Genomic DNA, 26,903 nt, shown 5'->3' with positions numbered 1-26,903 from the left:
TTTTTGACTATACATTTGATGTTTTTGACTTCAAATGCTTTTTTTCCAAAAACAGTGTTTCTCCTTACTATTGGAATTCAGTTCTTTGACTCACATTATAAAAAGACAAAATTCTTAAGTGCAGTAAATTCTTTACTGCTGTTAACCAAGGAGTATATCAAATCTTTTGAAGTTCACCCAATCAAATTTTCTAAGTTTTTAAGGATTACTTAACTGCATAGAAATGAGTACCTTTTCAGACAGCTTCAATAACCAACTTATAATTTATAAAATTCACTCAAGGAATTGCTGTAATAAACAGATAACTTACAAACTTAAAGTCTGAGTAAACAGGGCAGTAGCCTGCCATTTCAGTCCTGTATTTACATCAGAACTATGCAGCAGTACTATTGGAAATGCATCAACTGTCACTGCTGGCACATGAAAGTATTATTAAAATCATTCCATCTATGTATTCCTTCCCAAAAATCTACAGAGTTTTCTTTTGAGTATGTACCTTCCGCAGATTTTTCTTTTTGTGCAGAATCAGATTTCTCAGGGACCAATGTTATGCCTGCAGCCCATTGTCCTTCATGCCTCTCCTGTTCTGTTGGAGAACCTGCTGGAATATCAATGTAGATAATTCTCAATGACAATATTCACTGTCAGAGTTCTTTCTCTATGGTGAAAATTAGATCTTATCCACTTAAACTTAAAAATTTAACACAAGAGAACTTAATGAAGAAAACTATTTTCACATTAGGCCTTAAAAATTCCTCTACAAATGTTATAAGCAGGGGCATATCTTTTTAATCACAATTCAATAATACCAACACACAAAATGCTGGAGGAACTCAGCAGGCCCAAAATGTTGACAGTTTATTATTTTTCTGATGTGCTTAGTTCCTCCAGCATTTTGTGTGTGTTACTCTGGATTTCCAGCAGCTGCAGAAATCTCTTATCAATAATACCAAATATTCAACATCATAAGCACATGCCCTAACCTACTTGTCCCTAAAATCAAAAACCTGTGAATAACAGTGAAATTACTTCCAGTTATTGGAAGTGATTGGTCATGATTATGGCCAACACACAACCTTGCCACTGCTTTCAATAAATGTTTTTTAAAATTTTTAAGCAAAAGGTGAATGCGTTTGAAGTGCACATTAAGAGTGATCAACCCTAAACAATGATTAATTGAGATTTCTGGCCTTATCAAATATTCACATCCAGAGAGACAAGAATAATTCTAATCATGGTGATACGATATATATGTGTAGAGGATTTAATTAGGAGAGAAGATCATTTGATTCATGACTACTGATAAAAGTTCAAACTTTGAACTGGGACCAACTGGATACATCCTAGAACCAGAATAAGAGGAGAAATGCAAGTTCCCAAGTTCAACCCAAACCTGATGGTCTCCCTGACGATGACTCCTGCAGGAAGTGCAGCCAACTCCAGCTCCTGAAAGACTGCATTACGGAGCTGGAGTTGGAGTTGGATGAACTGAGAATCATCCGGGAGGCACAGCAATTGATAGATAAAACTTTTGAGCAGGTGGCTACACCCAGAGTGCAGAATCCAGGAGTAGAGGGATGAATGAGAGATGCAAAGGGAGAAAGAAGTCATTGCAGGATCCCCCTGCAGCCATTCTCCACAGCAACAGGTATACCCCTTTGGATACTGCTGGGTGGGGGGGGGAGATGGCCTACCTAGGCAAGACAACAGCAGCCAGACCAATAGCCCCATGGTCAGCTCTGAGCCTCAAGAGGGGTAGGGTGAAGTCAGGTGGAACAATACTCATAGGTGGAACTATCCCCTAATACGATAGTTAGGGGAACAGATAGCAGATTCTGCAGCAGCAAGAGAGATATCAGGATAGTGTGTTGCCTCGTGGGGGCTCAGGTCCAGTATGTCTCTGAGCAGTTGCAGAATATTCTTGAAGGGGAGGGTGAGCATGGTACATGTTGGCATCAATAACAAGGGGTAGAGGTCCTGTGCAGTAATTTTAGGGAGTTAGGAAGGAGGCTGAAGAGGAGGACCTCCAAGCTGGTAATCTCCAGATTACTCCCACGAGCTAGGGAAGGTCAGAACAAGATAGCACAGATAAATGAGTGGTTGAGGAGATGGTGCAGGGGGCAGAGTTTCAAATTCTTGGATCATTGGAACCTTTTCTGGGGAAGGGGTGACCTGTACAAGTGGGACGGGTTGCATCTGAACTGGAAGGGAACCTATATCCTGGAGGGAGGTTTGCTAATACTATTGGGAAGGGTTTAATCCAGATTTGCAGTGGGGTGGGAAATGAAGCAAAGTGGCAGAGGATGGGGCGGTTGGCACACAGCTTGTAGGGAGTGTGAGGAAGGATAAGTAGATGATAGGGCAAAGATGCACTCAGCCATATGGTTTGAGATGTGTCCATTTTATTGCTAGGAATATCATAAACGAGGCAAATGAACAGAGCGTGGATCAATATGTGGAACTATGACGCTGTGGCCATTACAGAGACTTGGATGTCTCAGGGGCTGGAATGGCTGCTGAGTGTGTTGGGCTTGAGATGATTCAAAAAGGACAGGGAGGGAGGCAAAAGAGGTGGGGGAGTGGCACTGCTGATCAGGGATAGTATCACAGCTGCAGAAAAGGAGGAAGTTAAGAGGGATTGTCTACTGAGTCACTGTGGGTGGAAATCAGAAACAGGAAGGGGGCAATAACTCTACCGGGTGTTTTTTTTTATATAGACCCCCCCCCCCCCCACCATTGGTAACAGAGACGTGGAAGAGCAGATAAGTAGGCAAATTCTGGAATGGTGCAATAACAATAGGGTTGTTGTGATGGGTGATTTTAACATTCTTAGTATTGACTGGCATCTCCTTAGAGCAAGGTTTTAGTGAGGTGGAGTTTGTAAGGTGTGTTTAGGAAGGTTTCTTGATGCAATATGTAGATAAGCCAAATAGAGGAGAGTATTTGATCTAGTATTGGGAAATGAACCTGGTCATGTGTCAGATCTCCCAGTGGGAGAGCATTTTGGAAGTAGGGATCACAACTCTATCTCCTTCATCATAGCGCTGCAGAGGAATATGAGCAGACAATTTGGGAAAACATTTAATTAGGAAATATGGCACTATTAGGCAAGAACTTGGGAGCAGATGTTCTCAGGGAAATGCACAGCAGAAATGTGGCAAATGCTCAGGGAACATTTGCATGGGGTTCTGAATAGTTGTGCTCCACTGAGGTAGGGAAAGGATGGTAGGGTAAAAGAACTATCATGTACAAAGGATTAAGCAAATCAAGTTAAGAAGGAAAGAAAAGCTGTTAGAGCTCTAGAAAATTACAAGGGTGCCAGGAAGGAGCTCAAGAATGAAATTAGGAGAGCTAGAAGAGACCATGAGAAGGCCTTGGCAAGCAGAATTAAGAAAAACCCCAAGGCATTCTACAGGTATGTGATGAGCAAGAGGATGAGCCGAGTGACAATAGGACCAATCAGGGGCAATAGTGGAAGTGTGTGCACGGAGCCAGGGGAGGTACTTAATGAATACTTTGCTTCAATATTTACCAGTGAAAAGGACCTTGTCAACTGTGGGGATGACCTACAGCAGACTGAAACTCCTGACCATATAGACTACAAGAAAGAAGGTGAGCTGGAACTTTTGAAAAGCGTCAAGTTAGATAAGTTGCTGGGTCCAGACAAGATATACCTCAGGCTACTGTGGGAAGCAAGGGAGGAGATTGCTGAGCCTCTGGCAATGATCTTTGTATCAATAGGGATGGGAGAAGTACCAGAGGACTGGAAGTTTGCAAATGTTGTCCCTTGTTCAAGAAAGGAAGTAGAGATAACCCAGGAAATTATAGACCAATGAGTCTTACTTTCATTGGTGGGGAAGTTGTTGAAGATCTTGTGAGGCAGGATTTATGAGCATTTGGAGAGACATAATCTGATTAGGGATAGTCAGCATGGCTTTGTCAAGAGCAGCTCGTGCCTTACGAGTCTGACTGAATTCTTTTAGGATGTAACAAAACACACTGATGAAGGTAGAGCAGTGGATGTAGTCTACATGGATTTCAGTAAGGCACTTGACAAGGCTCCCCATGCAAGGCTCATTCATAAAGTAAGGCATGGTATCCAAGGAGACTTTGCTTTGTGGATCCAGAATTGGCTTGCCCTCAGAAGGGAAAGGGTGGTTGTAGATGGTTTGTATTCTGCATAGAGGGCAGTGACCAGTGGTGTTCTTCAGGGATCGGTTCTGGGACCCATCCATTTGGTGATTTTCATAAATGACCTGGTTGAAGAAGTAGAAGGATGGGTTAGTAAGTTTGCTGGTAACATAAAAGTTGGGGATGTTAGGATACTCTGGAGGGTTGTCAGAGGGTACAAAGAGACATCAATAGGATGCAGTGGTTCATTTCGGTAGGTCAAATTTGAAGACAGAATACAATATTAATGGTAAGACTCTTGGCAGTGTGGAGGACATTCAAAGCTGCTGCTCAGGTTGACAGTGTTGTTAAGAAGGCGTATATGCTGTAGATTTCTATGTTCTAAAAATGCAAGGGGTAATTTTCTTTTCCCAGTTTGTAGCAGTATTAAAGAGGAATGACAAAACATAGCCAGGTCACATTAAGGAGATGTAATCATTCTCAACCATTTTCTAGAAGAATTTTAGACTGTCAGCCTGATTATAAATTTCTTATTTCTGGGGCAAGACAGTTCACACATCCTCAGAGACCAAGAGCATTACCATATATGCAAGTTGACACCTACATAACAGTTTAAATGAAGATTCACAAAATAACATTCACTGTTCAGATACAAGTTAAACTCAAATTTCTGACTGTGCTTCTTAATTATATACACTTTGAACATATTAATATTTGCTGCCTGATAGTACAATTCACTTGCTGGCACAATTTCAAAGAGTGGTTTGGACAAGAAAGTTTTTGAAGATCGTGGAAAATTCTGAAACTGGTCACCTGCTACTGCACTTAAAGCTTTGTCACTTGCTGCAGATTTAGTCATGGAATGCGACTGTCTGAGGCCACTAGAATCCCACTTTGGAGTTACCACTGCATAACGTAGGAGCTCTTCATACTCATCCTTTTAGGGTAAAAGTACATATTTTGTTACTTCACAATAACCAAAACTCTTACATATGGACAGAACAGACTCACCCTCAGAAGGGCCAACTATTAAGGAAATCAAAATACCAAGGAGACTATAAATCAACAATTGAAAATGGGAGACTCAGCATTTACTTTCTTAATTCCCTTTATAGTATCCTGCCTTCCAAATTCATTTGTAATTAATACAATAGAAAGCTGATCATTAATTTATAATTAATAGAAGCTGATCAGTTACAGCACTTCGTTTTGCAAGCCAAAACATACGCAGATCAAATGCAAGGGTGGGAGGTGGGGGGGGGGGGGGGGGGTGGAGGAGTGGTGGAAGAAACACATCATATTAAAAAAAAGCTTCACAAATGCAATTTCTGCTCATCAATTTTGGCCTCCCACATTACTATTTTGAGAATGCTTTAAACCTATATTAAATAGCCACAGACAATAGAACAAACACTGTCTGTAAAAAGACAGCTGTGGAGGACAGCAGATTCCAAGGAGCATTGTTTTGGAAGTCTGGATCATGTAGGGACTATTTTAGATGATGTAGTCATCTCACGATAGAACGTCATAGAATGATACAGCATGGATACAGGCTCTTTGGCTCAGTGAGTACATGCCAACCACAATGCCACCCAGCTCGTTCAAATTTCTGCATTTGGCCCATAACCCTCTAATCCTCCATGTACCTATGCAAGTGTTTAACTAATACTATTGTACTCCTCTGGCAACTCATTCCACATAATGACTAGCACCAGCGTGAAAAAGTTGCCCAAAGTTCCTCTTAAATCTTTCCCCTCTCACCTTAAATCTATGCCCCCTAGTGTTCTACCATTCACAGTATAAACCCTATGCTACTTTGACTTTTCCAAAATGTATAACCTCACACTTACCTGTACTGAAATCCATTTGCCACTCTTTGGTCCACTTCCCTAGCTAATCAAGATCCCCTTGTAAGCTATGAAAAGATTCTTCACTATCAACAACATCTCTTAATTTCACGTTATCTGCTTGGAACACAAGGGTGGATAAATCCTCAATACCAATCTACCCCATGTTGCAATGGGTGACAAGAAAGGAGATTGCTAGTTAGCCTAGGTGAGGTAACAGAAAACTGGAGGACAGCTAATGATATTTCTTTAAGGTGGCCAACAGGGATAAACCAGGTAAATACAGGCTAGTAAGACTTCCATTATTATTATTATAGAAAACTCGAAAGGACAGATTTTTGTTTGGAAACAGGGAATTATTAATAGTCAGCTTGCTTTTCAAGAGAAACTCCTGTCTCACTAATGGTTTTTTTTGTGATGAGGTAATCAAAGAGATTGAAGAAGGGAGAACAATAGATAATGTCTATATGGATGTAGAGTGACTTTGTCAAAGAACATGGAATTCAATACAAACTGGTTCTTGGAAAGTAAAATGAGCTTAGTGATGGGAGGCAGAAGGTGGTGATGGAAAGATGTTTTTCCTGATGGGAAGTCTGCGACTTTTGATGCACCACATGGATCAGTGGTGTGTGTGATATATGTTAGGAGGTATGATTAAGTTTGTGAAAAATATGAAATTTGATATTGTTGAGAATAGCCAGGATGATGTTTAAAGTTACAGCAGGAAACAAATCAGATGGAAAATTGGGCAGTGTTAACAGATGAATTTGATCAGGAGAACTTAATGGACAGGCAGTATCTGTGGAGGGAAACAGCTGATATTATGGGTTAAGAGCCTTCATTGAGACAGACAGAGTTCCTCCAGCAGTTTATTTGTTCAATTTTGTAAAAAGGTGCATCTGGTTCTTATGTTCTTCAGGGAAGGAAATAAGACATCCTTCCTGTCTGTTTTTATATGAAACTCCAGGACCACCAACACAAGTTGATTCTAAATAGCTTCTTAATTTATAGAAATAATTAGGAATTGACAACAAATCCAAAATTACAGTATTTTTCACATCCCATAACTGAATAAATGATAAAGACATCACAACATAAAATTACTGAACTTACTGAACTGTTTAGAAGTCATAAGGCAATTACATGAATGCATTCATCACATTTTAACCAAGAAAAGCAGCCCATTTAGAATGTCCATCACTTAATGGGCAAATACTGCTTACCATTTCTCACTACCCACATCAATTAGATTGTCAATCCTCAACTTATATTATGCACACCAACTGTTGTATATGGAAAATAAACAGCATAATGATAGAAATACTTAGCAAGTCAGGAAGCATCTAGAGAGAAATATTTAATGTTTCAGTTTAAATAACCTTTCATCAGAATTGGGAAACTATGGTATATCAATTTGTAGTTTTTAATTTTAAACTAATTAACTATTTGGTAACAAGTCTTATCTGCCTAACATTTATGGTCATGACCGTTGATTTCTTGAACTTCCAGTAATTGCACACCCCCCCGACCTTCACCATTCCATTTCCCTCTCTCACCTCATCTCCCTACCTGCCTATCACCTCCCTCTGCTGCACCTTCCCCTTTCCTTTCTTCCATAGACTTCTACCCTCTATTAGATTTTCCCCATCTCCAGCCTTATATCTCTTTCACTGATCAGCTTCCAGGCTCTTAACTTCACCACCCCACCCCCACCTTTCCAGTTTCACCTAACCCTACCACCTTGAACTTATTCCTCCCCTACCCCCCCATCTTCTTATCTCTTTTTTTCCCAGTCCTGATGAAGGGTCTCAGCCTGAAACATTGGAAACATTGACTGTTTACTTTTTCCCTATATATGCTGTCTGGCCTGCTGAGCTCCTCCAGCATTTCTGTGTGTTGCTTGGATTTCCAACATCTGTAGATTTTTGCACCTTTATGATCATGCCTCTTCAAGAACTTGTGCAATTCTCACATAATTTACCTGCAATACTCAAAAAACTGGTCAAAAAATGTATGCTATGCTGCTGCATCCATATGATAGAATGCATTCCTGGAACCCAGTAAGGATGAGCCAAGTTTTCCTACAACTAAATAATACGACTGAAGCCTTTGCCTACTGAAAACCATTCCTTAGTCATAGACGCTATCCTTTCCTCAGCTAGAGGCAGAGCCAGATCTTAAAGGTCTTGGAAATATTTATTCAATGATTCCTGTAAATGCAATGGGCAACAATCATTGGTTCAACTCTCATTTGTACAGAATAAGGCATAAAACTTCCACTTCCAAAGGACTTGGCCAGACACTGAATTCTGGTATTGAATTCTAAAGTTACCTAGTAACTTTAATGAATTGCGAAGAAATTTCTGCAACTCACTTCTAAGATATACATTGTGTACCTTTCTCATTCTGATTTAAGCGGTTCATGGTAACATTTAAAAAAAGATAATTTATATTGTTTCTGTCTAAGGAGCACACTGGCTTTACAATATATCATGGTCAGGCAGGGAAAAGGAAAATTGTATACAAATTGACATCCAGATTAATTTTAATAAACCTACATTATGTGGTAGAAGATTCAACTAACCTGAAAACAGCTATTTCATCATTGATTGAAACAAAACTAAGCAACCCACCAAACTTAAGCAAACTCATCTGGTAACATTTCTACTCATGTTTACACAACTATGTTATGAATTTCAGGAAACCTGGATACTCTTGTCTTTACCTCTCCCACAGAAATGCAGTAAAACACAGTGGAGTTAAGCCACGGATTTTAAAATTGAAGCATGTCTTCATTTGACCTACGATTTTACCATTGGATTTAAAATTGATAGAGCTGATACCAGTTTGGTTTACAACATGTAACATTATTTCCAACCACTTTTTCAACAATTTTAAAAGACAAAGGTTTGTAAAGGCATACAAATATGCCATGAAAGACATGTGTCAGAAGTCAGAAGTGTCCATTTTTATCATCTCTAGATAAAACTAGATTTTTACTGCAATTTATCCAATAATATGAAATATGATAGTCTGGATTTCCAGCATTTGCAGAACCTCATGTTTAAGATGAAACAATCACAATCTTTCAGTGAAGTTGAGAGGTAATCTCTGCCAGGACTTTAGTCTTGAGGCAGGGATTAATTTACCTAATTCTTCTTAAACATGGGAGTCTTTAAACATCTCAGAGGGACTAAAGAAATTACTTTAATGTCTTATGAGTGCTAAAGCACACATCCAGAGTTTACATTATATATGCCATTCTAATTACAAATACCATGCTCTTCATGACAAATATACCCAGAACACCCAATTTTGCAAATTTTGATTCTATCACTGATGATTTCAGCTCTGCTTGAAACTATGCATTGAGAGGTAGAAACTGAAATGCCAGAACTGTACTGCAGATCAACAGCAACTGCAGTGGGAAAAAATATCCAAAATTTCAGTTCTCATCACAGATGCTACTAAATCTACTGATTATTTCCAATTTTTCCTCGTTCAGGTTTTAGCATCTACGGTTTTCTATTCTTTTAAAGTATTGTTAATTTGTTTTCTAGACTGCAGAAAAAGATTATTTATGAACACAGTAGTGAAAATTTTATGCAGTTGACTCAGTTGAGGCATTTTGAACTTGGCATTGACAGTATACGATCTGCAACAGCACAAAGCTATTAATGCTCATGACAGATCTCCTAATCAATAACATTAGCACCAAACCATAATTAATCCAGAAGATCTGTATATACCAAAAAGGCAAACAGACCTCCTCCATGTTGATGTCATTTCCAGAAGATAAGCCAAAATATTGGAGAAATACCAACTTGTGGAGCAAGTGGGAAAAATACAACACCACAATCAAAATAAAAACTTACCCTGCAAGGGATTCACACTCATCTATAATATGTGTATTACTGCTAAGTATACTAATGAGCTTTCTTTAAAATTAATATATACAAAGTGCTTTATAAATTTACATTGAACACCTAGAAGGAAATTGCTTCTCCCTACCTGTAGCTCTGAAGAAACCGAACTACCACGATCTGAATCTTTAGGCAATACTGGACTGAAAGTGCTTTCTTCATTGGAGGACATCTGCAAAAAATGAGAATAATTAATTGTTTTAATCACTAATCCAGATCCAGAAACAGTTATTAGTCTTTCACTAACATTTACTCATTCCATCTTTTTGCCACCTACATGTGTATTTCTTACAAACCATGGTTTAGCATCAACTCCCATGATATTTAAGCTGGTTGATGGTGCAGTGGATCTGCACTGGACTTCGAGGAGAGTGGTTCTGGGTTCGAATCCAGCTAGCTCCTTGCATACTTTCCATCCATCATGGGTTGAGTGTTGAGCTGGCAACTTGGCCTCGTAAAAATACAGATAAAACTGCTAAAGAAACGGCAAGGTTGCCGCCCGATATGGCATAAGGCAGAGAAAGGACCAACAACAACAAAAACCCATGATACTACAAGAATGTATAACTCGTATTCCTCAGAAGGACAATTACAAAAAAGATAAATGAATGTAGCAGGGTCATTACCAGATGCTTGAAATTGAAGGCAACAAGATTAAAATCTAGTCAAGCAGCTAAAAATTAATTTTTAAAGAGACCTACCATTTGCCAAACCTTGTCAGAAGAATTTCCTGTTACAGGCTGGTACTCGCCCAAAGTTTATTTCCTATTTTTACTTTTATGAAATAAATTGACAAAATGGGGACCAGACAGATTTAATAAGATGAAAGTAAATTGCCATGACATTTTATTCTTTGTCAGCCAATCAGTCAATTTCCACATTTAATATAAGAATTCTGTGGGTTTTTGTTTTCAAATTCAGACACTTTAAATTGAAGAAATCCATTAAGAGCTGCTGAGAGGAAGAGCTGCATTGTATCACTACACAAGCACACAGATTCATTGATGTTCTCAATGAAATTTCCTCAAGCTTTTCCCCAGTGTAAATTTATTGGTCAGTTTTACTTCCTTAAACATCACATCGGAGTATAAACAGCAGGTAGCTTTAATCAACACACACAAAATGCTGGAGGAACACAGAAGGCCAGGCAGCATCTATAAGGAGAAGCACTGTCGACGTTTCGGGCCGAGACCCTTCATCAGGACATATGTCATCAGTCCTGATGAAGGGTCTCGGCCCGAAATGTCGACAGTGCTTCTCCTTATAGATGCTGCCTGGCCTTCTGTGTTCCACCAGCATTTTGTGTGTGTTGTTTGAATTTCCAGCATCTGCAGATTTCCTCAAGGTAGCTTTAATGTTCAATCTCTCATTGTTGCATTCAGCGGTTTCTACCTACTTCAAAAAGGCATAAATCATAACAGCATCCAAGAGCAGGGTGAGCTGCCTCATCAACAATTGCCCTGCAGCACTCACATCTACTATGATGAGGAGCTTTGAGAAATTAGTCATGACTAGAAATAGCTCTTGCCTGAGCAAAGACCTGGACCTGCTGCAATTTGACTTGTGCCACAATAGGTCTACTGCGGATGTAACCTCACTGGCTTTCAACTCAGCCTTGACAACCTGTACAACAGCAATACCCATGTCAGACTGTTTATTATTTACAGCCTAGCATTTAACATCATCATCCCCTCAATACTAATCAACAAACTTCAAAACCTGGGTTTCTGTACCCCACCATCCAGGACATGGCCTCTTCTCATTACTACCATCCTATACCATCAGGTATAGGAGCCTAAAGATACACACACTCAATGTTCTAAGAACAGCTTCTTAATCTCCATCATCAGATCTTTGCATAGACTATGAATCCATGAATACTACCGCATATTTTGCTTTTCTTTTTGCATTGTTTATTTTTCTGTCCCTTAATGTAGCTTATATTAAATGTGTGTGTTTGGAATGTGCTTCTGCCACAAAACAAATTTCACAATACAAATTAGTGATAACACTCCAGATTCTGATGTTTTAAATTAATTTAAGTATTCACTTACTTTTTTCCTTGTGATATCAATATATTTAAAAATCTTAAAGCAATACCTTAGGTGGAAAACATCCCACCAAAATCAGTTTTGCTTTTTACAATAGTATGCTCAAACCACAAATCAAGGCACATTTCATTAGTTACTCATTCAATTATTCTGATACAATATTTTGTTTGTGTAGTTGTCTAATAAAGAGCACTGAGTACTAATTATTGAAAGAATGAAAGTTACATTATAAAAATGTTAAACGGAAGTTGAAGGGATGACTGAGAAATATTGGTCAAGTCTGATCTTAAAACAAGCGGGCTGGTGGCATGATGGCATCAGCACTGGACTTTGAGGCAGAAGGCCCAGAGTTCAAATCCAGCCATGCACGCTTTCCATCTGTGTTGGGTTGAACGCTGAGCTAGCAACTCAACCTTGTGTTATGCCCTCGGCCCCCTCCTTTGTGAGAATCGCAAGAGCCCTAGTCGAGGGGGGGTCAACTGACCCAAGAGAGAAAGAGACGTGCTGAATAGACACAGGAAAATGGGAGAGAGAGAGGGAGACGTGCGGAAGACCACGTTCTCCCAAGAAGCAGAATAAAGGCGACATTGACTATTGTCTCATGGAGACCACGTGAAAAGCCCTCGGGCAAAGTGGGCTGGTTGAGAGAGAGATCGCATTACCTGCAACCTTGATTGACACCTGCGATCCCGTGAAGAAGTATAAAGGAGGGTCTGAGGGGGGGAACCCTCAGACGCACCAAGGAGACACCAAGGAAGCACGGTACCGATTCCCGTGGGAGCGGGAAGCCATTTTGAAGGAAGCCATGTGCGTTAGATTCCAAATGTTGAATCTGTGGCTAGAACCAACGGAAGACTGCTTTTAAATAACAACGGGGAAGTCTACTCCCCTGATTCCAAGGATTTGCTCTGTAAAGACAACGGGCAAGTGTTTATCTTTTCTAAATCATCTCTCTCTCTCTACATCGTGAAAACCCCAGCGGTTCCCAAAAGGGAAAAGCCTGCAAACTTCTGAGTGACTCTTTATATTTCAATTGGACTCAGTATTACCCCTAGACAACTATAGAGCTTATTTCTGATTGATTATTGTTACACCGGTGTTTTAGATTGAGTTTTGACAATGTATATGATCTGAATGTTTTGTATTAACCATACGCTTGTGCCCCTTTTTAAATAAAACGTTTGAAATAGTAGCATCCGACTCAGCTGATCCCGCTATCTTTGCTGGTAAGTTACCTGGTTACGGGGTTACGTAACACTTGTAAAAAAGACATTGCCTGCTACAGAAACATCAACAGCAAAAATTTGATGGCCTATGCTCTCTCATGAGTTGAAAGGCAATTTCTCTTTTCTTGATCTTAAAATACAGATGCAAGAGCTACAGGTTTTAGTAAATTTTAATAAGCGTGTATAAATGGGATGGGAACAAGTGCAGAGAGACAGAGGGGTGTAAAATGAGGGTAGAAGCAAAAAGCAGTAAGGTGAAAAGTAAAAGTGGCAGGCAGGCAAATCCAGAGCAAAAAGCAAAAAGGGCCACTTTTCAACATAATTGTATAAGGGCTAAGAGTGTTGTAAAAACAAGCCTGAAGGCTTTGTGTGTCAATGCCAGGAGCATTCGTAACAAGGTGGATGAATTGAATGTGCAGATAGTTATTAATGAATATGATATAGTTGGGATCACAGAGACATGGCTCCAGGGTGACCAAGGATGGGAGCTCAACATCCAGGGGTACTCAATATTCAGGAGGAATAGACAGGAAAGAAAAGGAGGTGGGGTAGCATTGCTGGTTAGAGAGGAGAGTAACGCAATAGAAAGGAAGGACATTAGTCTGGAGGATGTGGAATCGATATGGGTAGAGCTGCATAACACTAAGGGGCAGAAAACGCTGGTGGGAGTTGCGTACAGGCCACCTAACAGTAGTAGTGAGGTTGGGGATGGCATTAAACAGGAAATTAGAAATGCGTGCAATAAAGGAACAGTAGTTATAATGGGTGACTTCAATCTACATATAGATTGGGTGAACCAAATTGGTAAGGGTGCTGAGGAAGAGGATTTCTTGGAATGTATGCGGGATGGTTTTCTGAACCAACATGTCGAGGAACCAACTAGAGAGCAGGCCATTCTAGATGAGGTACTGAGCAATGAGGAAGGGTTAGTTAGCAATCTTGTCGTGCGAGGCCTCTTGGGTAAGAGTGACCATAATATGGTGGAATTCTTCATTAAGATGGAGAGCGACACAGTTAATTCAGAAACAAAGGTTCTGAACTTAAAGAAGGGTAACTTTGAAGGTATGAGATGTGAATTAGCTAAGATAGACTGGCAAATGATACTTAAAGGGTTGATGGTGGATATGTAATGGCAAGCATTTAAAGATCGCATGGATGAACTACAACAATTGTTCATCCCAGTTTGGCAAAAGAATAAACCAAGGAAGGTAGTGCACCCGTGGCTGACAAGGGAAATAAGGGTTAGTATCAAGTCCAAAGAAGAAACATATAAACTAGCAAAAAAAAAGCGGCACACCTGAGGACTGGGAGAAATTCAGAGACCAGCAGAGGAGGACAAAGGGCTTAATTAGGAAAGGGAAAAAAGATTGAGAGAAAGCTGGCAGAGAACATAAAAACTGACTGTAAAAGCTTTTTATAGATATGTGAAAAGAAAAAGATTGGTGAAGACAAATGTAGGTCCCTTACAGTCAGAAACAGGTGAATTGATCATAGGGAACAAGGACATGGCAGATCAATTGAATAATTACTTTGGTTCTGTCTTCACAGAGGACATAAATAATCTTCCGGAAATAGTAGGGGACCGAGGGTCTAGTGAGATGGAGGAACTGAGGGAAATACATGTTAGTAGGGAAGTGGTGTTAGGTAAATTGAAGGGATTAAAGGCAGATAAATCCCCAGGGCCAGATGATCTGCATCGCAGAGTGCTTAAGGAAGTAGCCCAGGAAATAGTGGATGCATCAGTGATAATTTTTCAAAACTCCTTAGATTCTGGATTAGTTTCTGAGGATTGGAGGGTGGCTAATGTAACCCCACTTTTTAAAAAAGGAGGGAGAGAGAAACTGGGGAATTATAGACCGGTTAGTCTGACATCGGTGGTGGGGAAAATGCTAGAGTCGGTTATCAAAGATGTGATAACAGCACATTTGGAAAGAGGTGAAATCATCGGACAAAGTCAGTATGGATTTGTGAAAGGAAAATCATGTCTGACGAATCTTATAGAATTTTTTGAAGATGTAACTAGTAGAGTGGATAGGGGAGAACAAGTGGATGTGGTATATTTAGATCTTCAAAAGGCTTTTGACAAGGTCCCACACAGGAGATTAGTGTGCAAACTTACAAGCACACGGTATTGGGCGTATGGTATTGATGTGGATAGAGAATTGGTTGGCAGACAGGAAGCAAAGAGTGGGAGTAAACGATACCTTTTCAGAATGGCAGGCAGTGACTAGTGGGGTACCGCAAGGTTCAGTGCTGGGACCCCAATTGTTTACAATATATATTAATGATTTAGACGAGGGAATTAAATGCAGCATCTCCAAGTTTGTGGATGACATGAAGCTGGGCGGCGGTGTTAGCTGTGAGGAGGATGCTAAGAGGATGCAGGGTGACTTGGATAGGTTAGGTGAGTGGGCAAATTCAAGGCAGATGCAATTTAATGTGGATAAATGTGAGGTTATCCACTTTGGTTGCAAGAACAGGAAAACCGATTATCTGAACGGTGGCCGATTAGGAAAAGGGGAGGTGCAACGAGACCTGGGTGTCATTGTACACCAGTCATTGAAGGCAGGCATGCAGGTACAGCAGGCGGTGAAAAAGGCAAATGGTATGTTGGCATTCATAGCAAAAGGATTTGAGTACAGGAGCAGGGAGGTTCTACTGCAGTTGTACAAGGCCTTGGTGAGACCGCACCTAGAGTATTGTGTGCAGTTTTGTTCCCCTAATCTGAGGAAAGACATTCTTGCCATAGAGGGAGTACAGAGAAGGTTCACCAGATTGATTCCTGGGATGGCAGGACTTTCATATGAAGAAAGACTGGATCGACTAGGCTTATACTCACTGGAATTTAGAAGATTGAGGGGGGATCTTATTGAAACGTATAAAAATCCTAAAGGGATTGGACAGGCTAGATGCAGGAAGATTGTTTCCGATGTTGGGGAAGTCCAGAACGAGGGGTCACAGTTTAAGGATAAAGGGGAAGCCTTTTAGGACCGAGATGAGGAAAAACTTCTTCACACAGAGAGTGGTGAATCTGTGGAATTCTCTGCCACAGGAAACAGTTGAGGCCAGTTCATTGGCTATATTTAAGAGGAAGTTAGATATGACCCTTGTGGCTAAAGGGATCGGGGGGTATGGAGAGAAAGCAGGTACAGGGCTCTGAGTTGGATGATCAGCCATGATCATACTGAATGGTGGTGCAGGCTACAACAAGTGTATGGGACATTGGAAAAAATGTTGAATTTCCCCATGGGGATGAATAAAGTATCTATCTATCTATCTATCTATCAAAGGGCCGAATGGCCTACTCCTGCACCTATTTTCTATGTTTCTATGATCCCAATATCCTAGTAATGAAATACAGATGTAACTTCCTTCTCAGCTCATGAAGTAATTTTTAAAAAAAATACGTTAGCACATAGAACAATACAGCACAGGAACAGATCCACCATCCCACAATGTACCAAACATGATACGAAATTAAACTAATCTCTTTACCCTGCACATGGTCCATATCCCTCCATTCCCTACAGATATATGCATGTTAAGCCTCAAACACCATAATCTTATCCGCTTTCCCAATCCCTCCTGGCAGTCCTTTCCAGGTACCTGCAATTCTGTTTAAAACTCTGTCCTGTATATCCCCTTTAAACTTTGCTCCCTTCACCTTGAAATGCATGATTCATTTCTTCAAAATGCTGTTAAGTGCAGAACTCTTCCTATCAAAAATCTTTGCAATCTTTATCAAACAATGGAACATTCCTTTAGTAACACAAAACTAGTTAACTTGATTACTTGCAACAAACAGCATAACAATGTTACAAACTAATTCTTATGATTATGGAATGAAGTAGGTGAGGGAGGGGTGGGGTTGAAGTAATGAAGCTGGTCATGTGTGGAAGAAGAGGTCACCCTCTGAAAGTTTATAATGAATTACTATGCAGTTACAAGGCTAAGCACAATTTAATTGTCTGTCTCGTGTCAATTTTTGAAAGACAATTGCAAGGTCGACACAAGACAATAGTTCATTAAATTCTTGCCTACAGGGACAGTGGCCTACAGATTGAACAACCAACATCTGATATGTCAGTGGCTGAGGAAAACAGCATTGACTTTAGCTTCAAATTCAGATACCAGAGTAAAAAAACAAAGCTGGGGAAACACCAACAGGGCCAAATACTGTGTATTTTGAGACAAACACCCCCAACCCCCTAATATAACAAAAAAAAAGAGGGGATCTGAAGACACTACCAGCTTCATCAACTGAATTTCCAAGATGGCAGCGCCACACAGCTTGCAGCGGCCACTCCAGAGGTGATTATCTGTTATTGTGAAGCGGGGTGCCGTGCGCAATCATAATCGATTGAAAACTGACGTGGGAGCTCGGAGGAACATCGGGAAATCTCCAGGAAGACCTTCTTCGTTGCTGCTGCTGCTGTGAGGTCCGGGACTCTGCTGGGAAGAACAGGCCCCCAGTCCCCTCGGGGTCGCGTTGCCGTTGGCAGGGCCATCTTAATATGCTCGGCAGAGGATGATGCACGGAGAAGCAGTGCCAGAGGGGATGGTTGGAGGCTCGACGGACTCGGAGTCTGCTGCGATCAGGTCGCTTTCACTGTGTGCTGCGTCTGCGAGGCTGGGATCGATGGAGCTTTCGTTGGGTGCTGCGTCTGCGAGGCTGAGTCGGGCAGCGCCGTGGAAGTCCATAGCAGGGGTATTCCCTTCTGCCGCCGGCGTGGGATGGCGAGTCTGTCGGGACCCTGGGGACTTGTGGAAACTGTGTGCTGATTTCTTTTGAACTTGTAGTCCTTTAACATCTTTGGACTATTTTTACTGTGCCCATAGTCAGTTATGCTATTGTTTGCACTGTTGTAACTATGTGGTTTTGTGCAGGTCTTGTTGCTTTAGTTTTTGGTCTTGTTTGTCTGGTGGATTTGGAGGTCCTTTCCGGGGAATGCGCTAAGATGGCAGTGCGATATTAATACACAGCAGCCTCTCCAGACCCTGGATTGGGGATTGCCAAACGTTATGTGGATTTTCTAGTGTAGTCTGTTTTGTCATATGCTTTTGTGATATCATTCTGGAGGAACGTTGTCTCATTTTTTAAACTGCATTGCATTTGTAGTTTCTAAATGACAATAAACTGAATCTGAATCTGAATGATGATCAGTACTCAGAGTTAAGTTTATAGACATGGTTTTAAAGTTTGTTGTCTCGTCCATTACATTAATTATTCTAACCTCTCAAGTTGGACTAATACGAAAATCTGTTTTGTTATCTATTATTAACCACAGGCCAAACACTTATACAGCCAATAGTTCTATTCCCAACCCAAGTAAATGTGGTTAAATTTTGTGGAATTACTTCTCCGACAACACAGCTCTAGACAGTTAATCATTTTGAATTTCTAAACACAAGTTCAGATCTTCAGGAGACTTTATATAATACCATTATATTGAAGGATAATCTTGTTATCAGTATAATGAAATACAATGGATTCTGGTTAATTGGGACACATCGGGACCAGTACATTTTAGTCTTAAGTACTTAGTACATTTACTTAGTACATTTTTACTTAGTACATTTTAGTCTTAAGTACTTAGTACTTAAGTAGCTGACCCAAGTAGCCGAAGTTTCTTGGAAACAGGTAAAAAGGTATTTTTAAAAATGACAAACTACATTTTAACTGAGTAACAAATTATATATTTAAATGAAATATAGAACAAATTAGAACACAACCAATATTACTACAGAGCAGTAAAACTGGATTAGTTCCTAATAATGATTGATAGAAAAATTCATCCAGTATACACGGCTACATTCTTTTGATTGATTGTAAAATGAACAAAATCAGCTCAGACACCTAGTGCAGAGAATGGACTGCCTTCACACAATGCTTTGAATAATTTTCAAGATAGCTGTCAATACCTTCAAATTCTTCATAGTTCCTAACTTGAAGTTGTGAAATTGTTTCATTTTCACTCCTGTCCATTCTTGACATCTCCAGCCTCAATGCTTGAAACCGGAGTAAGTAATATAGTTCTGAATTGCCTTACTGCTCATTCTTGGCAAAACTCACTGCTTTTTGAACACAAGCACACATTACTGATGCTATTTAAAACCTGTTCTGACTAAGCACAGTGTAGTGCATGCGACTGATGCTAGTTAAAAACCCGTTCAGCAACATCTCCAGTCCCAATTAAGCAGCATGGTGTCCCCCCAAATTAAACAAAAGGAATCCTGCCCATTTTCTCGATTAACTTTTGTTATTTAAGAGTTGTCCCAAATAAGCAGCTGCCTGATTAACCAATGGCCCAATCCACTGCATTGACTTTCTGAACATGAAAATTCTTAAAACTCTTAGGCTTTTAACTCAAGTATATTTTCTCCCACATTGATGCTCAGATGGTAAGCCATTAAAATTTTATTTCTTTGTTTTTGTTCCCTCAAGTAGTTGACAGAAACCTGTCAAAACCTCACCTTTAAAACAAACATGTTCATTGCATGGAACAAGGGATTGACTCCAATCTGATACCTGGCTACAAGATGAATATTCAATAAAAAACATTCCCAATGGTACCATTTGGAAAGCAATAGGAAAGTATCCAGAAATCAGTACCATGTCACAACTGCACAAGAGTCCACATCAGAGAAGCTGGAAGAGTACTTGTGAAAACTCCTAGTACCTTCAGGACTTCACATGAATAGCTGACAGAAGTAAATATTGTACATCGTCACATACTTGAGTTGATAAGCATATCACAAGCACCAAGTTAAGAGCAATAGCTTATTTTGCTAGATTGACTATTTGAATGCCTGTTTTTCCCACACAGCCACATCTAAAGAAGCTGTGCCGTTCCGAATCAGATTATCACTGATTTAAGTAATGTGAAATTTGTAATTTTGTGACAGTAGTATAATGAAAAGAAAAAAAGTTACAAAAATAAATAAGTACTGAGCTTAAAAAAAGTAGAAATAATGAGGTAGTGTTCATGGACTATTCAAAAATATATGATAACAGCAGGGAAAGTAGTAATCTCTGAATTATTAAGTATCTTCAGGCTCTTTCCTGATGGCAGTAATGAGAAGAGGGCATGTCCAGATGGTGAGTATCGTTAATGATGGATACCAGCTTCTTAAGACACAAGCTCTTGAAGAGGTCCATGTTTGTAGGAAGGATTGTACCCATGATGGAGCTGGCTAAGTATACAACCCGCCACAGCTTCTTGCAATCTTCTGCATTGGAATCTCCATGCCAGACTGTGATGTAACAAGTCAGAATGCTCTTCACTGTACATCTATAGAAATTTGCAAATAAGTCAGTACTTTGGTGACATACTGAATCTCATCAAACTCTAATGAAATAGAGCTACTGACATATCTTCTTCATGACTGCATCAATGTGGCGTGTCCAGGACAGATCCTCTGAGATGCCAACATCCATTAACTTGAAGCTATTCATCCTTTCCACCATGGACCTTTCAATGAGAACTGCTGTGTGTTTTTGCACCCTCCCTTTCCTGAAATCTACAATCCTTGGTCTTGCTGATGTTGACTGTGAGATTGTTGTTGTGACACCATTCAACCAGCTAATCTATCTTACTCTAGCAAGCCTCATCAGCTAAGATTCTACTGAAAACTGTGGTGGTATCTACAAATTTATAGATGGCATTTGAGCTGTTTTGCCACACATTCATGAGGGTAGAGATGATAGAGCAGTAGCTCATCATGAACTAACCAGTTTATGATTTTTTTTGAATGGGCTTGATTGAAGGATCTTTTTCCAGTATATGCAACAGTTTTGTTAACATCCTACAGAGGTTTACTGTGCCAACAAATAATGCTTTCAGTAACCTTAAATGCCATACACCAAGACAAATAAACATCAATCCCATTGTATATTTCCTATTTTTTGTCAAATGATAAATTGCAAGTTGTTATAACTACTCATTGCATTTTTGATCAGAATCCAGCATCTATTTACCCACAACCTTAATCATACAATTGCAATATTCACAATACAAATACACTTAAATTTCTAGATTTCCTATTTATGATTCCTGGTAAGCCAAACTCCAGATGATTCCAGGATTGAATGGCTTGTCATATGAAGAGTGTTTGATGGCTCTAGACCTGTATTCACTGAATTCTTTAGAATGAGGGGTGACCTCATTGAAAACTATTAAATGTTGAAAGGACTTGATGGAGTGGATGTGGAGAGGATGGTTCCTAAGATGGGAGAATCGAAGACCAGAAGACACAGCCTCAGAATAGAAGGGTGTCCTTTTAGAACGGAGAAAAGGGGAAATTTATTTAGCCAGAGTGGTGAATCTGTGGAATTCTCTGCCACTAGCACCTGTGGAGGCCAAGTCTCTGTGTATATTTAAGGCAGAGATTGACAGATTCTTTATTGGTCGGGGGTGAAAGGATACGGGACGAAGGCTTGAGGCTGAGAGGAAAATTGGATCAGCCATGATGAAGTGGCAGAGCATACCCGATAGGGCAAATGGCCTAATTCTGTTCCTATATCTTAAGGTCTAACTCTGCCAGAATAAAAGCAAAATCTGGCAAGTAAAATCAAAGAAAATCTCAAGAGACTAAAATACAAGAGGATGGAGAAGATAATTGAGAAAAGAGTAAAATCTATTAGGAACAAAAAGATGTATGGAGACAGAGGTGGCAGTAAACAGTGAATGCTGTGCATCTATCTGCACAAATGAGTGGCAAGAACAATACCAATGCTGTTCAAGATGTATACATCTCCTTGGCTGTTTAAAAAAGCATGGTGTGAATTTCTCAGTCATCCTTGGTTACAGAAGGTCATGCCGGAGATTAGAGGACTATTACATTTGAACCATTGTTTAAAAATGGACAAATACCCCAACCATCAGGACTTTATCATTTCCTATCAGAGTCACCTTCTGCAAAGGCACACATGCACCTAGCATCACTTTATGCACACACAATCAATGTATACATGTAATCTCAAACAAGAGACTATTTGTAGATGCTGGAACTCCAAGCAACACACATAAAATGCTGGAGGAACACAGTGGGCCAGGCAGCATTGAGGAAGAGTACAGTTGACATTTTGGGCCAAAATGTCAACTGTACTGTTTTCCTAGATGCTGCCTGACCTACTGAGTTCCTCCAGCATTTTGTATATGTTGCTATACAAGTAATTATATGTCTTTACATGTATTGTGTTTCTTTATAATTTTTTTTATCTTATGCATTTTTTTCTCTGCTGCATTGGATCTGGAGCATTAAATATTGTGATCTCCTTTTCACTTGTCTACTGGAAATTACATCAAACAATCTTAATTCTTGGATTGTGAATTACATGCCAGATATTAACTATCGTACTGGGTAAATTATTGGAGTCAATTCTAAGGTACATTAGAGACAGTTCTAAGATTTGGAATATCACAGTCCACATGCCTAAAGATTTGTAAGGTTATATTATTTTTTTTTTGGAGAAGATAACAAAATTCATGAGGGCCATACATTTGACAATAATCTTTAGGGCACCAAAAAAGCTTTTAGACAAGTCTCATATGTCAAACTGGTTTTTAAAAAAAGTTTAAAAAAACCTTTGTAAGCCACAGAAAGTTGGAATAAAGCTCTGTGGTACTGGTAAAGGCATATTTGCGACTAAAAGACCATACTCTGTTTTTTTTTGTATTGTATATTAATGGGCTTAAAAACAGGGACAGGATTAAAACATTTGTAAAAGATGTTTTTTAATTGCCTTGCACACAAATACAGATGGACAAATTAAATGTTTTCAACCTGAAAGGTTAACTTTCTTTTCCACTGATTCTGTCTGCCAAATGTATCCAGCATTTCTTTGCAGCTGGTCTTTACAGCAAGAAGATGAGGAGGAAAATGAAGACATTTTAATGAAATTTTAATATGAAAACTACTTTATGCAATTGTGATTGCCCCTTTACATGAAAGATATGGAGGCTTTGGAAAGAGTGCAGAAGAGGTTCACTAGGATGCTGCCTGGATAAGTACAAGCAACAAGGAAAGATTGGACAAACTTGGGTTTCAACTCCTCCCCTGCCTCCCCTGCCTCCCCCAAGCATCACAAGCAAAGAGAAGACTTGATAAGATAATGACAGGTATAGACAGGGGGAAACAGTCAGAATCTTTCTCCCGAAGGTGGGAATTTCAAATACTAGAGGACATGCACTTAAGGCAAAGGGGAAAAATTTAAAGATATGTGGAACAGATTTCTACTTAAAAAAAATTAAGTAATGGGTGCCTAGAACAGACTGCCAGGTTGGGCTGGGGTGGAAGCAGGCATGACAGTGGCATATGAAAGATTATTACATAGACACATGAATATGCAAGAACCAGAAGGATGCGGATCATGTGCAGGCAGAGGAAAATTAGTTTAATTCAGCATCATGTTCTTTGCAGACAGTATGGGGATGTAAAGGGCCTGTTACTGTGTTGATGTACTAAGTTATATAAGGGCACTGATGAGACCACAGCAAGACTAGTGTGCGAGAGTCTAAGGAATATTTACGGGAGTGAAGGCTTAAAAGACTGACCGAGTTAAGTAATGTTGGGATTTGTTGCTCCAAAAGGAGAGATTTTTTTTTTTTAAATGGATTTTCATTCTCAAGAATAAACAATCCTGCGGTATCAGACAAAACTATCAGAACTCACCAGAGCAGTTGCATGGATATCTTTCTCAGAATGGCCTGAAACTGAGCAGTTCATTCAAGACCAACATGAGAAAAAAATTATATACCCAGAGAGTGACAAATCTTCAGATTTCCCTACTTCAAGGCTATGACAGCTCAAGTCAATACATTTATTCCAGGCAGTGATTGACAAATTAAGATATCATGGAATATAGTTCTATTCTAGGAAAGTGGCACTGAAGGAAAAGTTCAGTCAAAACTTTATTAAGCGTAAGGAATTAAATGGCCTAATTTTGCTTTATGTTCTCATGCTAACACTAGTTAGGTCATATACTGTATTATATACTGAGCAGAGTTTCAGTTACTCTATTACAATCAAAATATGATTTACTGAAAATAACAGGTATTACCACGACTGCAAAATACTAGCAAATAATTAGATAGATCGAGACTGTTTGCTTCAGAAGAGGAAGCCAAGCTATATTCTAATTATATACATATTGAGAGAAGACTACAGTAGTTAGAGAAAACAAGGTCATGCTTCACTGAGAGGGGTCAGGACTCAGAGGGCACAAAGAGAGGATTTAATGAAAGAAAACGGGGATCGAAAATCAGTAGACGCGGAAACCCATACCATATTTGAAAAGACAATACAAGGCAAGTAAGATTATAATGGGCAACTCTTTTTCATCAGCACCGATAGCATGGATACAACGACATCATTCCGTATCGTATACATTTAAATCTTGTTACTCCCCAAAGTCCCAAATCAAGGCGTTTGAGAATGGATTTTGTACTAACCATCCAACCCTCTTAACAATTACATAATTTACAACCTTAGGAGATGAGAATGCCCCTGCCAGCTTAGAGACGTTCGATATTCTGGTCGTAGTCGGCTGCAATACAGGTATAGGCGCTGTCGGCCGCAGGTCGCTTCGGTCTCGGGAACGAGCTTTCCGTGCAGTTAGAATACAGTCACAAGTGGAGGAAGTAAACTCGCTCAGTTATTTCGGGTTTAATACAGATGTACAATACCAATACCAAACTAGGGCACACTTGAACCGAAGCCAATCTCATCGAAAGCCCCACACAGGCCCGACTCTTTCCTCCATAAACACAGCTGCTCTTCCTAACCGTTCAAACCATCCGCACGCCAATGAGCACCGAGCCTATTGGAGGTGGGCACCACCAAGCCTAGTCGCTGATTGGTCTGGGAGTCAAACTCAACCTTGTTCCATGCCGTGTTTTGATTGGACGGAGTCCATACCCCGAGTGGTTGTCATGGTTAACGGACGCGCGAAAAATCTAGTGGGAGTTGAAGGAGAAAATTATCAGCTGGAGGGATTCAATGGGTTCAGTAACGTGGGGATTAGAGATTTGGAGGATGCAGAGAGAGAGAGAGACAGGCAGAAAAATTGTCGACTTTTCAGGTCAAATCCTGCTTCAGGGCTGCAGGTTCCAACACCTATTCTTGAGATTTGGAGAAGTATCGACAAACTTGGACTCTGTTTCACGGAATCTGCAGGTAGTTAGTTCATTGTCTTAGTTTTATTTCAGACTTTTGGCAATACTCTCCCTTCCTCTGATAGTCGTTTGTAGATATAATTCTTTAGAATGTCCTCCCCTTTCACTACTTTTCTCAGTATCAACCCGTCACTTTGCATGTTCTTCTCCATTTGTCACCTGCCTCAGTGGAACTACCCAAGATGGGCCTTCCCTTTGGGCTTCTCAGCATCCTCTGTTCCCCTCATCATCACCACCACTAGACCAGCTTCACTCCACCTACCCAGAAATAATTACCCTTTTATATATTTTAACATCTCTGAAAATTGCTGGTTCAGATGAAAGGTATTGACTGATGCACTAACCCCATTTTTCTCTCCACGGATGCTGCCTAACCATGGTTTAGTCTCTAAATAGAGATTCTATGGCACTGTTTAAAAATCTGAGAATCTTTTCAGTGCACCGCCAATATTCTTGATATAAACAGGACAATTCAGGCAGATGGGGCTGTTTAGCCGTGGTTGGCAGCTCATTTGGGAGAAGGAAAACTGAGCTCAAACCTCCACTGCCTTATGGCTATATCCACTCATGGAGAAGGCTTTGGGAGTAAATCCCAAGGAAAATCCAGAACTGGAGACCTTCAGGCAGTCCTACATTGAGTTCAACGCAGACTAGCAACTCTTGCAATGCTGCTGGTACCAATTGTATCAGTCACTGCAATACCTATGGATTCATCAGCTGTGTGGAGATGGGGAGCCTGCTTCCCATACAGTACTGCCCTGGCTTGCATATTATTGCATATGACGTGGAGAGCTAAGATGCAACATCCGTGGTCATCTATGGCCAATGGAGGGCCCTAGAAACCAGAAAGTGAAAATCAGATAGCCATCTTTAAGAAAAACAGAAATTGCTGGAAGCTGTCCTTTAGCACATCCCACCTCACCCTATATATATGTGTGTGTGTGTGTGTGGGTATATATATATATGTGTGTGTGTGTATATGTATGTATATATATGTGTATGTCTAAATATATGTATATACACACACACACACACACACACACACACACACACACACACACACACACACACACACACACACACACACACACACACACACACACACACACACACACACACACACCTCTCTGAGCAATATAGGAAAGTACTTGTCTTTGTCAACAACTCCCTGCTGAAACAGTATGATAGTCCCTATGAACTGACACATTAGTAGAATAACTGAACTCTGCTCCTTGTAGTTTGTGTAGAATGTCTGTGAGTTTCTTTTCAAATATTATTATTATTATTATTCAAAAAAACACAGGTACATCGAAGTAACAACACTTACAATGCCTCAAAAAATAAATTATCTTAAAAATTAACATTTTTGTGAATTAAAAAAACCCTACTAAGCGAGAAAAATGAGAAAAAAAAAGAAACCATTGGAGGTACAACCCTGGAGCCATGCGTCATACAGAAAGCTTCTAAAAATAAGCATCAAACCGCCAACAAGAAAGAAAGATATATCAAAAAAAATTTACACACTTAGATCGTGGAGGAAATCTATCAG

The 26,903-nt window shown here is 39.9% G+C and overlaps 1 protein-coding gene across 5 annotated transcripts in view; it reads right to left on the bottom strand.

Moving 5' to 3' along the window:
* poc5 (POC5 centriolar protein homolog (Chlamydomonas)) overlaps positions 1–24,983 on the bottom strand; it is a 123,700-nt gene extending 98,717 nt beyond the window's left edge. For 3 of the 5 annotated variants that reach the window (XM_073048267.1, XM_073048271.1, XM_073048270.1), the window contains exons 1-4: positions 24,632–24,983; positions 9,990–10,073; positions 4,945–5,068; positions 497–601 (exon numbers count right to left, since the gene is read on the bottom strand). In XM_073048267.1, the coding sequence (XP_072904368.1) occupies positions 497–601; positions 4,945–5,068; positions 9,990–10,073; positions 24,632–24,634 (316 nt within the window). In that variant the 5' untranslated portion in view covers positions 24,635–24,983. The remainder of the gene's footprint in view (positions 1–496; positions 602–4,944; positions 5,069–9,989; positions 10,074–24,631) is intronic. The other 2 variants (XM_073048269.1, XM_073048268.1) reach the window with 2 other exon arrangements.
* Between the last annotated feature and the right edge of the window lie 1,920 nt (positions 24,984–26,903).

The sequence above is a fragment of the Hemitrygon akajei genome, chromosome 6 (assembly GCF_048418815.1).
Source record: "Hemitrygon akajei chromosome 6, sHemAka1.3, whole genome shotgun sequence".
In the NCBI taxonomy this organism is placed as follows: domain Eukaryota; kingdom Metazoa; phylum Chordata; class Chondrichthyes; order Myliobatiformes; family Dasyatidae; genus Hemitrygon; species Hemitrygon akajei.
Note: the sequence above shows the minus strand (reverse complement) of the source record. Positions and strands in the feature narration are given on the sequence as shown.